The 13,397-nt window shown below is 44.4% G+C and overlaps 1 protein-coding gene across 1 annotated transcript; it reads right to left on the bottom strand.

Annotated features, from left to right (window-relative positions):
• Positions 1-2,031: 2,031 nt before the first annotated feature.
• Positions 2,032-7,460, bottom strand: B2m (beta-2-microglobulin). The gene is made up of 4 exons (XM_070006003.1): positions 7,353-7,460; positions 4,760-5,038; positions 4,203-4,230; positions 2,032-2,278 (listed from the first exon to the last, which is right to left on the bottom strand). Exons 1-3 carry the CDS (start codon positions 7,417-7,419, stop codon positions 4,217-4,219), a joined length of 360 nt encoding a protein of 119 aa, XP_069862104.1. The 5' UTR covers positions 7,420-7,460; the 3' UTR covers positions 2,032-2,278; positions 4,203-4,216.
• Between the last annotated feature and the right edge of the window lie 5,937 nt (positions 7,461-13,397).

Below are 13,397 nucleotides of genomic sequence, written 5' to 3'. Positions count from 1 at the left end.
CTCAAATCTCAGCCTCCTGAGTAGCTAAGATTTTAGGCATGAGCCACTGGTACCCAGCCAAAAGGATTATTTTTAGGAGGTAAATCTAGAAGCTTCTGAAAAATGCAACTCTGTGAATTCTTTGAATAAGAAGGTCATTCTTGGAAATACTAAGCCACCAGAAGAGATTATCCTGCAGGGCTAAACTTGGGGGAAACTTCTAGAGAGATTGAGGACCATCTTGTTGCCCAAAGCCCTTTAGCTCAGTGTCAAGAGGTTTTTTTTCCTGGTATCTCTGCTATGCTTTTAGGTAATTTAATGAGCATTTACCTAAAGAGCCATTGGAAGTAAAAGTATTGCCTAGAACTTCACAGCTGCAAAGCCTTTCTTACCACTTTCTCCTAGAATAGTAGCTGGCATGAAATAAGTGCTCCATATTTATTGAGTAAATGATTAAAGTGAATGAAACAAATAAGCTGTGATATAGGAATAATGATCCTATTTTTATGGATGACTGTATTAGGCTTGTATCACTATAACAAACTACAGGACACAAGCCACTTAACTTGTTTTATTTAGCTCATGGTTTAGAAGGCTCAAAATCCAAATGCACAAGCTCTACAGTAAAGATTGCCTATCGCCTGTATCATGTTATGGCCTCATGCATGTTAGGCAAGCACTCTACCACTGAGCCAACTTCCCAAAGCCCCTTGTTGTGGAAGTTTTGACTTGCATATGTTTTGAACCCAGAGACAAATTTTAAGACTTTTTTTTTTTTTTGCCAGTCTTGGGGCTTGAATTCAGGGCGTGGGCACTGTCCTTGAGCTGCTTTTGCTGAAGGCTAGCACTCTACCATTTGAGCCACAGCGCCACTTCTGGCCTTTTCTGTTTATGTGGTGCTGAGAATTGAACCCAGGGCTTCACGCATGCTAGGCAAGCACTCCACCACTAAGCCACATTCCCACCTTTTAAGATAACTTTATTTTATTTTTTGTCAGTGGTGGGGCTTTAACTCTGGACCTGGGCACTGTCCCTGAGCTCTTCAGCTCAAGGCAAGTGCTCTACCACTTTGAGCCACAGTGCTACTTCTGGTTTTCTACTTCTGATTTATTGGAGATAAGAGTCTCACAGACTTTCCTACCTAGGCTGGCTTTGAACCTCAGTCCTCAGATCTCAGCCTCCTGAGTAGCTAGGATTACAGGCGTGAGCAGCTGGCACCTGGCTTAAGACAACTTTTATTTATTTATTTATTTATTTTTGGGTCCGGTCGTGGGGCCTGAACTCTGGGCCTGGGCGCTGTCCCTCAGCTCTTCAGCTCAAGGCTAGCGCTCTACCACTTGAGCCACAGCGCCACTTCCAGCTTTTTTTCTTTTTGCTTATATGGTGCTGAGGAATTGAACCCAGGGCCTCATGCATGCAAGGCAAGCGCTCTACCACTGAGCCACCTTCCCAGCCCTTAAGACAACTTTTAACAGAACACACAGTATCAACTGATGCCTTACTCAGATCTGGCTCTATAAAAGTTTTGCAAAATGACTTTGAAAATGATTTCAAATAACAGTGCTGTGGCAGCAAGTCTTCTGCTTTCACCGCTGTGGGTCAAAACAGTGAAAGAGGAAGTGCCCTACAGGGTGGAAAAGCCTGCTCCTCACTGTACCAGGCTTCAGTTAGGTCTGTGTGGTCTCTCCAATTTCTTAGATATGTAGAGTTTAGTATATAGTAAGGGGTTCCTATAGGATCAACTGTTACTTTTATTAGGCTTTTTTTTGTTTCTACTGACCTTCTGTGTCAAAATAGCTGGGTGCCAGTGCCTCATGCCTGTAATCCTAGTTACACAGGAAACTGAGATCTGAAGATCAAGGTTCAAAGCCAGCCTAGGCAAGGAAAGTCTGTGAGACTTTTATCTCCAATTAACCACCAGAATACCAGAAGTGGCGCTGTGGCTCAAGTGGTAGAGCACTCTTCCTGAGCTGAAGAGTTGAGGGACAGCAGCCAGGTCCAGAGTTCAAGCCCCATGACCCACCAAAAATCCCACACACACAAAGTGCCAAATTTTGTTTTAGGTTTTCAAGGTATTTTATTATTTTTTTTACAAGATACTTGAGACCAATGTTAGTCCTCAGTTTTATTTCTGAAAGTCTGGTCTACAGGAAGATAAACATGCCAATGATGCCTGAAGTGGAAATAAAGAGTAGATGGATGATACCTGTCTTTAAATGGTTATAACCTATTTGGTACATAAAGTAGACATGTATATCAGTAGGAAACATTTCCAATGAGACCAGTCATCTTTTCAAACCTGAAAAGGAAAAATAGAGAAAGTTAGTAATGAAATTTATTTTATTTGGATTACAGCTCAAACCATCCATTTTATCACATTTCTGTTGGGTAGAATACTTTTTAAAAAGAAGTAGCTGCAGACAACTCTTCAAATCCAATGATGCTCCTGAAACATTAGCAGTAATGCTGATATTAGAGTTTGAGTCTTACCCTCAAACTCTTCTTTCTCTCTCTCTCTCTCTCTTTCTTTCTCTCTCTTTCTTTCTTTCTCTCTCTTTCTTTCTTTCTTTCTTTCTTTCTTTCTTCTTTCTTTCTTTCTTTCTTTCTTTCTTTCTTTCTTTCTTTCTTTCTTCCTTCCTTTCTTTCTTTCTTTCTTTCTTTCTTTTTCTTTTTCTTTTTTTGCCAGTCCTAGGCCTTGAACTCTTGGTCTGGACATTGTCCTTGAGCTTCTTTTGTTCAGGATAGCACTCTACCACTTGAGCCACAGAACTACTTCTGGCTTTATCTGTGTATGTGGTACTGAGGAATCAAACCCAGGGCTTCATGCATGCTAGGCAAGCACTCTACTGCTAAGTCACATTCCCAGCCCAGCTCAAACTCTTAAATTAGATGATTGGGAAAACCACTCAACCTCTCTGATGCTCTCTCAAACCAATTCTCTGCCCTAGAATATAATAGACAATTCTAATGGATTTTTAGCATCAAGGTACCCTGGCCTAGAAGACTAAAAAACAAATACAGTAACTTCCCAGAGAGTCTGAACAGGAGATCAAAGGAATGAGACAAATGCAGAACTATGTCACCCCTTCTCTTTTCGGAGAAGAACAAAGCCACTGCTATGCCAAGGAAAAGAATGTGGTTCATTTTCGAAGAAATAGCAGAAATGCCCTCGCTGGAAATAAGGGAAGACCAAACCCTTGCAGGGGGGTTGGATAACTAATTGCCACGCTAGCAAGCCTTCTGCTCTGTCTTTAGAGGGTTAATGATGTTGGCAAAGCCACAGCCCTGCCAACAGTTAGACCTGTGGCTACCGTTCATGCCGCAACATGGGAGAAAAAAAAAAAAGAATTTCCATAGCATTCTTTTTTTGTCTGCTGACATGGTACTCTGATTAATGTACCAGTACTGAGGCTTCTCTTTAGGGCCTTACATTCCCGCTCTACCACTTGAGCCATAGGCTCACTTCTGGTTTTCTGGTGGTTAATTGGAGATAAGAGTCTTAAGGACTTTCCTAACCGGGCTGGCTTTGAACCGCAATCCTCATATCCTAGCCTCCTGAGTAGTTAGGATTACAGGAGTGAGCCACTGGTGCTCAGCTTGAACCACATCTTTAATCTAAAATGTCCCCCCCCCTTTTTTTTTTTTTGCTGTTGGGTCCAGGGGCCTGAATTCTGGGCCTGGGCGCTGTCCCTCAGCTCTTCAGCTCAAGGCTAGCGCTCTACCACTTGAGCCACAGCACCACTTCTGGCTTTTTCTGCTTATGTGGTGCTGAGGAATGGAACCCAGGGCCTCATGCATGAAAGGCAAGCACTCTACCACTGAGCCACCTTCCCAGCCCCTTTTCCTTTTTTTTTTTAATTGTTATTTTAAAGGTGATGGTACATAAAGGTTACAGTTATATATGTGAAAGAATACATTTCTTTTTGGACAATGTCATACCTTCCCTCTTATACAAAGCAATTTCTTTGTTGTTGTTGGGGTTTGTTTTTTTTTTTTTTGCCAGTCTTGGGGTTTACACTTAAGACCTGGGCACTGTCCCTAAGCTGCTTTTTGCTCAAGGCTAGCATTCTACCACTTGAGCCACAGTGCCGCTTCTGGCTTTTTCTGTTTATGTAGTACTGAGGACTCGAACCCATGGCTTTATGCATGCCTCGCAAGCACTCTACCACTAAGCCACATTCCCAGCCCCCCCCCAAACAAGTTCTTAAAAGTAAAAAACCCACCTCCAGGATGCTGGTTAGTTGTCTCGCTCTATGAAAAAGAAAACAGAAAGAAAAATACTTTAAGTTTTACTTATAAAATACTATGTGCTAACAGCTGTCCAAATCTTCTAGTGGTAAGACTGGCAGAACAGGCTAATGTTTCCTAACTCTTGAACGCTTGTTTATAATTACCCAGTAGGACTTACTCCCTGCCTACTAGCCTCAGAATGAAACCTAAACCAAGACAGAAAACACTAGGAGGGGCCAGGATTGTAGGAGGCCAGGATGGTGGGGTGTCAGGCTTCTTGATGCTAAGTGTCCATGAGGCTGGAGGAAGCCAGCGTGTGAGAAGAGTGTACACGCATGCCTGGGTGGGGCGCTGCCACTCCCGGTCTCATTGTGGGGGGGCTCCTGTGGCTCCGGGAGCCCGCGGTGCCAAAATCTCTTTAACTGGTGACACTGATCAGTGTTTTAGGCATTTTTCCTGACAGCCCTAGAAAACCTGCGTTTTCTAAAAGCCCAGTGACTCTACTCAAGTACAACTTTTCAACAGCTCAGAAAAATCGTTGAAAACTTACCCCACTTCACTACCATAGGCGTTTTCAGAGTGGAGTGAGTAACTTTGCATGCATATTCATCCCTGTCATTGGGAGTGAACTCGGTATGGACCAGAAGGTAGAAAGACCAGTCCCTGCTGAAAGCCAGATCGGACTGTTCCACTTTCTCTATCTTCTTTCCATTCTTCAGCAGTTCTATTTCGATCTGAGGTGGATGAAAACCCGACACATAGCAGTTCAGGTAATTTGGCTTCCCATTCTCTGCTGGGTGACGGGAATAGACTTGAACCTTTGGAACAACTGTGAAACATCAGAACAGAACATTTAAAAATTGCCAGAATAGCAGAATAATTCACTTGAGGCTAACTTGGCCTCAAGCTGAATCAGGCACTGAGTGTTAAATCTGGTCTTCTATTTCTCTCCTTTTCCCTCCCTCCCTCCCCGAGTGTGTGTGTGTGTGTGTGTGTGTGTCTGTCTGTCTGTCTGTCTGTCTGTCTTTCTCTCTCCTGATCCTTGCCCTTTAGCTCTGAGCCTGGGCACTGTCCCTAAGCATCTTTCCTCAAGGCACTCTACCACTTGAACTATGCACCACTTCTGTCTTTCTTTGTGATTAATTGGAGAGGAGAATCTCCCAGACTTTCCAGCCTGGGATGGTTTTGAACTGGGATCCTCCGATAGTAGTTTTCTGAATAGCTAGGATTATAGGTGTAAGCCACTGGTGCCAGTGTTGGCCTGGAATTCTTTTTTCTGATTTTTTTTTTGTCGGTCATGGGGCTTGAACTCTGGGCCTGAGCGCTTTCCCTCAGCTCTACAGCCCAAGGCAAGCACTCTGCCTCTTGAGCCACAGCACCACTTCTGGTTTTCTAGTGGTTAATTGGAGATAAGAGTCTCACGGACTTTCCTGCCCGGGCTGGCTTTGAACCGTGACCCTCAGATCTCAGCCTCCTGAGTAGCTAGGATTATAGGCATGAGCCACCGATGCTCAGCTGGCCTGGAATTCTTTAATGAATTTAATGAAATACAACGAGATTTTGCAAATATATCATCATAACTCTTCTAAGAAGGGATTGTGTGTGTGTATGTGTGTGTGTGTGTGCGCGCGCGCGCGCGCGCGCATGTGTATGCCAGTACTAGGGCTTGAACTTGGGGCCTGGGCATTGTCCCTGAGCTTTTGTGCTCAAGGTTAGAGCTCTACCACTTGAGACACAGCTCCACTTCCAGATTTTTTTTGTGTGTCCAATTGGAGATAAGAGTCTTAAGGACTTTGCTGCCTGGGTTGGCTTTGAACCTTGATCCTTAGATGTCACCTCCTTGAGCAGCTATCATTATAGGTGTGAGCCACAGGCACCCAGCTGAATCTGAGCTCAGCTACTTCCTAGCTCTGTATCTTTGGAAGAGTTATTTCAGCTTTTAAAATTAAAATTAAAAAGTTAAGCCATGCTCGCAGTAAAAATGCATAGATGATAATGGATATGGACCTTTTAGAGACAATTAACATTACACATGTTCAAATATTACCCAGAAATGGTTTAAATATAATATGTATGTATTTGGGAGTTTCCCAAATAATATTTTTTTCTTCTTCAAGCAGAGAAGATGAGAGCATATAGCCAGACATTTATAAAGTGCTCAAGAGCCAAGTGCTAGTAGCTCACACCTTTAATCATTGCTGTCAGGAGGCTGAGATCTGAGTCTGGAGGCTTAAAGCCAGCCTTAGTAGACAAATCCCCGAGACATTTATCTCCTTGTAACAACAGCGGAAAGTGGAGGTGGGCCTCAAATGGGAGCAGGCCAGATGCCAGCCAGCCTTGCCACAAAACAACAACAAAAACGAAGTAAGAACGCAAGGATCTGAGTTCAAGCCCCAGTACCTGACCCCCCCCCCAAAAAAAAGAGGCTCCAGATTGTGGGTCTAGAATAATCTTGGTAACTATTTGGATTGCCCTCTTCCCCAACTGACAAGTCTCCACTTTCTCAAAGCGGAAGGCAGACTGTACAGTTTGGAAAGTACCAGGCAAGGTGCCAAAAGGCCAGCCCTCTGCGAGGACATTTGGAGGATCAGGACTCTCCACCTTGCTCCAGAGAATCCCATAAGGGAAGGGGAAGATGCATGCTGGTTTGTTTTTGGCCTGGGGCTTGAACTCAGGGCCCAGGCCCTGTCCCTGAGCCTCTCAGTGCTCAAGACTAGCGCTCTACCACTTGAGCCACAGTGCCACTCCTGGCTTTTTCTGTGTCTGTGGTGCTGAGGAATCGAACCCAGGGCTTCAGGCAGGCTAGACAAGCACCCTACCCCTGAGCCACCTTCCCAGCCCCAGGAGGCATGCTTTTCAGACACGGATTCCAGTGCGTTTTGTGTCAGGTTCCACTGCAATCCCGACTTGTCATTTATCCCTGGTGTCACTTCAACTCCGGGAGCCCCCTCTCCCCCCTCCGTGGGGTGCGGGGAGACCCTCTGATGCTGGAGCATCCTGGGCCTAAGTGAGCGGGGGAGAGAGAAACTGGGGGTGGGGTGGGGGGGGCAGAGTGTCACCCAGATAAGAGAGTTCCAAAAGGGACAAAGGGAAGAAAAAGTGGGATTGGGGGTGGGGGAGGAGGAGGAGGAGACGGCACTCACGTTCCACCGCTTCCAAGCCCGTCAAGAAGAGCAGGGCCACCAAGGCGAAGACCACGGGGCGAGACATCTCCACCAGCCGGCCGGAGTTCGGAAGGCGAAGGCGAAGGCGGGCCCCAGCGCGCGCGCTTAAAGTCCCCCGCGCGCCCGCCAATCAGGAGCCAGCCCGTCCCCCGCCGTCAGCTGTCTCCAGGCAGGAGGGCGTCCGGCGGGTTGGAGAGGGACTTTTCCTGTTTTCAGTTTCAATTTCTGAACAAGTCCCGTGATGCCGAGGCCTGGGCTGGAGTGAAGGGGTGGGGGTGGGGCTCGCTGTGCCATCTCGGGGTGGTGGGCACCCCCGCTTGGCGCCCCTGGCAGCCCCTACTCCTATAGACGATTCCCTGGAAGCAGCTTGCATCTCTCCCTCTCTTGGGGGCAACTCTCAGCATGGAGAGTTCCTGGCACAAACCCGACTTCAGCTTGTCGCTGCAGACCGAGGATTTGCTGTAAGGTCAGGGTGTCTAGGCAAGAAATGGAATAAAAAAGAAATCCAAGGGACCTCCAGCTAGCTGTCTTGAAGGCAGTTCAGAGAACCATCTAGAGTGAATGAAAAGGATTTGGGGGTTTTATTTTTTTGCCTTTTGAATCCCAGCAGAGAGAGGTTTCTTTTCCGAAACTTCTTCGTGTGTAGCTTGGCTGTTGTTTAGGTGATGATCTTTGTTCAGTTGATGGGTGCAAAGGCCAGGACAAGGCCACTGATAAGAAATGCTGAAACTGCTTACAGCTTTCTAGATCCCTTAAGATACAGCCTTCCTTTTATCTTACCATCCTAGAACAGTACCTGGCCCATAGTAGCTGCTTGGTAGACTTGAGTGAATTCGTGAAGAGGTGATAGAATTATCCCCCACTCATTTGTGTGACGGAGAAACAGGCTATTCTCTTGGCAATCATTCTCTTGGCAATCAGCTTGGAAGACAAAGACCTTAGCCATATTACTCAAGAGTTTCCATTGATTTCCCATGGGCTTAGCAAGAAAGTTCACCCCCACTATAAAATCATGACAGGCATACAAGCTGAGAAAACCTACATACTGCAGGGCATGATGGTCCATGCTTACCCTCTTAGCACTGGAGAGACTGAGACAGGAGGATCACAAATATGAGGCCAGGCTGCTCCAAAAAGAAAGAGAATGTGGGCATTGGTGGCTCACACCTGTAATCCTAACTATTCAGAAAATGGAAACTCTGGAGGATGGAAGTTTGAAGCCAACCTGGGCAAAAAATCTGTGAGACTCTATCTCCAATTATATGGAGGTGTGGCGTAAGAGGAAAGGAAAGGGAAGGAGCAAGAACTGCACATTCCAAAGGCATCAATCATAAGGGCTGGGAATGTGGCTCCGTGGTAGAGCGCTTGCCTAGCATGCATGAAGCCATGGCTTCGATTCCTCAGTACCACATAAACAGAAAAAGCCAGACGTGGTGCCTTGGTTCAAGTGGTAGAGTGCTAGCCTTAAGCAAAAGAAGCTCAGGGACAGTGCCCAGGCCTCAGTTCAAGCCTCAGGACTGGCAAAAATAAATAAATAAATAAACAAATAAAAATAAAGATACCATAAGAAAGGTACGGTCTTTACATTGCAGCCAAGTCCAGGAATCTTTACTGAGTGAAACAGTAAAGAGGAAGTATACCATGGAAACCGGGAGGGACATCTTGGAAATCACCACAGTTTGAAGGGAGTTTGTGCTGGACTCCCCCAAGGATCACAACAAACAACTTCCTGCATTTCTTTCTTATTTTTTTTTTTGAGTCCGGTCATGGGGCCTGAACTCTGGGCCTGTGTGCTGTCCCTCAGCTCTTCAGCTCAAGGCTAGCGCTCTACCACTTGAGCCACTTGAGCACCGCTTCCGGCTTTTTTTCTTTTTGCTTATGTGGTGCTGGGGAATCGAACCAAGGGCCTCATACATGCAAGGCAAGCGCTCTACCACTGAGCCACCTTCCCAGTTCATGCATTTCTTTTACATAATATTGAACTTTCAATAACCTCTATTGTGGAGCCATTTCTAAGCTAGAGAAAGTAGCATACTTTCCACAGGTCTTGTGGAATAAAATAATGAACAGAGAGGTTCCTCCCACCATACCTAACATGTAGTGTCATGTTTAATAATTACTATTGTTTTTTGAGGTTTTTTTTGGCCAGTCCTGGGGCCTGAGCTCAAGGCCTAGGTGTTCTCCCTGAACTCTTTTTTACTCAAGGCTAGTGTTCTACCACGTGAGCCACCACACCACTTCTGTATTTTTTTCTGAATAGTTTATAGGAGCTAAGTGTCTCACAGACTTTTCTGCTGGCTTCAAACCACAATCCTCAGATCTCAGCCTCCTGAGTAGCTAAGATTACAGGTGTTATCTACAGTACTTGCCAGTGCCTGGAAAATACTATAAATATTTTTCTTATTGTGAAAATACTGTACAGAAGGGTTACAATTACATGGGCATTTTTTTTTATTTGAAAGGTGATGTACAGAGGGATTACGGTTAAGTCAGTTAATGAGTACATTTCTTTTTGAACAGTGTCATCCCCTCCATCATTTTCTCCAACCCCCAAGTACTGTACTTCTTAATGTTGTTATTTTACTTCTTTTTGTCCAAGATTGGGACTCAAACGCAGTATCTGACGCTTATTTTTGCACATTGGCTGGCACTTGACCACCTGAGTCACTCCTCCAATCTTTTACTAATTTTTCAGCTGCCCTTTCTATAACTTTAAAATGTAGATTAATTTTTATTCATAAAGTTAATAGATAAGACTCTCATTTAATATGCTTAAGACTTGAAGTGTTAGTGTTGAATTTTACTAGAAAATGTTAATGTTGCTGGGTGCTGGTGGCTCTCACCTGAATCCTAGCTACCCAGGCTGAGAGTTAAAGCCAGCCCTAGCAAAAAAAGTCTGTGAGACTTATCTCCAATTAACTACTAAAAAGTTGTTGGAGATGAAGGTAGGGCTCAAGTGGTAGAGCTCTAGCTTTGAGCAGAAAGCCATGTGACAGCTTAAGGCCCTGAGTTAAAACTCTAGTTCCAGCGCCAAAAAGAAGGAAAAAGTATTTTCCATTTTTGAGTACAAGTTCAGTATATAAGTGTATGACCATTTTAAAAATGTCACAATTGCTTGGTGCTGATGGTTTACTCCTGTAATCCTAGCGACTCAAGAGGCTGAGCTCTGAGGATCACAGTTCAAAGCCAGCCCAGCCAAGAAAGTTCCTGAGTCTCTTATCTCCAATTAAGCACTAAAAAAGGGGGAAAAAAGACGTTGGGCTGTGGCTCAAATGGTAGAGCCTGAGCCTTGAACAAAGAAAGCTCAGGACAGTGCCTCAGCTTGAATTCAAACCTCAGGACCAACACACACACACACACACACACACACACACACACACACACACACACACACACACACACACACACACACACACACACACACACACACACACACACACACACACACACACACACACACACACACACACACACACACACAACCCCACCCCCCCACAAAACTATAAACAACCCCTAAGCTTCTTGAATATCACTGTCCAACCCTTAGAAACAATTGTGAAGATTTGGATCATATCCATCCATCAGAAATTGTCCAGAACAATAAGGGTACCACTGAGGACAGTCCGAGCCAGCTCCCACAGAAGGGGCTGCTCAGCTGACAGCTCTTTTCCCAAAGGAGCCAAAAAAATACATGAGGAATTTGACAACTGTCAAAGAGTGAAACCCTACCAGACCCCCAACAACTCACCACTTTTAAAGGAAGAGTCTACATTAATGGGTGCTTGCAACAAAGATCTGTCCTTAGCATTCTTGACAGTATTTAACATTTCTTAACTCAGTCAAAATACTTGCAGAGAGTTTAGTCACTCTATCTCTACCAATTTAAATGGAACTGACTGCTAATTATTTTTTTTAAAGATTCTTCTCTTTGTCATACTTGGGTATTAGGCAGAATAATAGAAGATCTTACAAAGGTTTCCATAGTGTCTTTCCTAGAACCTATGAATTTCTCACTTTTCATGGTGTAAAATATATTAAGGGGGGGCTGAGTTCAGGTCCCACGACCGACAAAAAAAAAAAAGATATATTTAGGTTAAGGACTTTGAGGTGAGATTATCAGAGGTCATTTAAGTAAATTCAATGAAATTACATAGGTCCTTTGAGGAAAGAAATTTAGACTGGAGGTGTGGCTCAAATGCTATTCTTTCTTTCTTTCTCACCCTTTGGTCCAAGACCAGGATGTTCATTGGATGGCATATTACCAACTGAGCCATGCCTCCAGCCCCATCAAATGGTACTCTCTAATGAGCAAAAGGCCCTGAGTTCAATCCCCAGTAGCAGAAAAAAAAAAAAAAAAGGCAGAGAACATTTCATGACTGTGGTTATAGCAGAGTAGTCAATGAGACGCAATCTCAGATGAAGAGGCCATGAATCAAGAAATGAAGGCAACCTTTAGAAGCTGGCAAGGTCAAGGACATAGTTCCCTAGAACTTTCCGAAGGGAATGCTACCCTTCCTAACACCATGATCTTAGCTCCTTGAGACTTGTATTGGTCTGCTACAGAGATAAACGGCAAGTTGTGTTGTTTTAAGCCACTGGATTTGTGGAAATCCCTTGCAGCAGTAGTACAAAACCAATTCATCCCCCCTTTCTAGAAAAACACACATTTGGACTTGGTTACCATGAATCTACTTCAGTGTAAATATTTGTCTTTCCAAAGTCTAGTTCATCTTTTGGTTAGCCAGACTATGCCATCACAGAGTACTTAGGGTACACTCAAATTGGAAGCATATATCGTGGGCTGTGTAAGAGGAAGGGCTTTGGAATTGTGCTTGCTCAGGAGCTGGGTTCTCCACTCCTACCCTGATCTTATCTGGTCTGGCTCAGCCCCAGCGAAGCAGGCTCAGCACACGATGTGAGATTCACGGGAATCTCACCCTCTGGTGCTGCCATTTTGGGCTATTTCACAGCTACGGCAATCCAAAGAACTAGACCACTCCTGCCTTACCAGTGGTTGATGAGGTATGAGAGTAACACAGACAGAGGGGGCCCCAAAGCTTTGTCTTTGTTCTTCTTATTCTTGACTAAATGCTTTTAGCCCGTCTATATAGTCTCAGTGTTCAAAACAATCATTTAATTATTCAATAGTTATTTACTCCATGATACTATGATAGGCACTGGGGAAATCTCTCCTCCAACGAGGTCGCAGACTATAATGTGTAGACCCATAAATATATCATGATCTCAGGACAACAGCAGACCTTAAGGATGAGCTTACAGAGACCTGGGTATCAAGGACATAATGTGAACTTTAGACTGTAATTCAGTGCTAATATACCTAATTGGTGGGGGGAAGTGGGGAGGAAGTATTTCGATAATTTTCCCCCCTGAACTTCACAAGAGGATTACAATTTAACATCTGCAATCCTAGCTACTCAGGACTCAGAGGAAGCAGGAAGATTAAGTTCCAGGCCAACCCCTAGCAAAGTTTGATGAAACCCTGGGGAGAAAAAAGGGCTAGCGGTATGACTCAGTTGATATGGTGTTTTTGAGGCCTTGGGTACAATCCTAACAATAAAACTCTAACAGATGACCCTGAATGGTGTTATGGAATCAGGCCTGCAAAAAGAAGGGCTGGCCCTTCCTTCCTTCCTTCCTTCCTACTTTCCTACTTTCCTTCCTTCCTTCCTTCCTTCCTTCCTTCCCTTTCTCTTTTTTTCTTGTCTTTTTAAAAATTATTATCTATTATTAATTCTACAAAGGAGTTGCTCTTCTTTTAGATCAAATTCTCAGTCTTGCTTCTGCCTCCCAACAGCTGGGGGTACATGAACGACACCTGCCTCTAACTTACATTTCTGATATAGAGGAATTAACTGTTTTTAATTTGACTCAAAAATTCTACAGAGTCACGTGGATTGCAGCTGAACACAGGATGTGGGCACAAAACCCAGGATCACTAAAAAGTTAGAAGAGGCTCAGATAGGTTTACTAGCAATAGTATACTTTTGCTAGTACTTTTGCTTC

Source organism: Dipodomys merriami, unplaced genomic scaffold (genome assembly GCF_024711535.1).
Source record: "Dipodomys merriami isolate MVZ:Mamm:240054 unplaced genomic scaffold, mDipMer1.0.p SCAF_69, whole genome shotgun sequence".
In the NCBI taxonomy this organism is placed as follows: Eukaryota; Metazoa; Chordata; class Mammalia; order Rodentia; family Heteromyidae; genus Dipodomys; species Dipodomys merriami.
Note: the sequence above shows the minus strand (reverse complement) of the source record. Positions and strands in the feature narration are given on the sequence as shown.

Bases quoted from the DNA above. Each gene is read 5' to 3' on its own strand.
- B2m (XM_070006003.1), bottom strand. From the start codon at position 7,419: ATGTCTCGCCCCGTGGTCTTCGCCTTGGTGGCCCTGCTCTTCTTGACG. The intron at 5,039-7,352 runs GTGAGTGCCGTC...GATGTTTCACAG, and splicing joins GGGCTTGGAAGCGGTGGAAC to TTGTTCCAAAGGTTCAAGTC.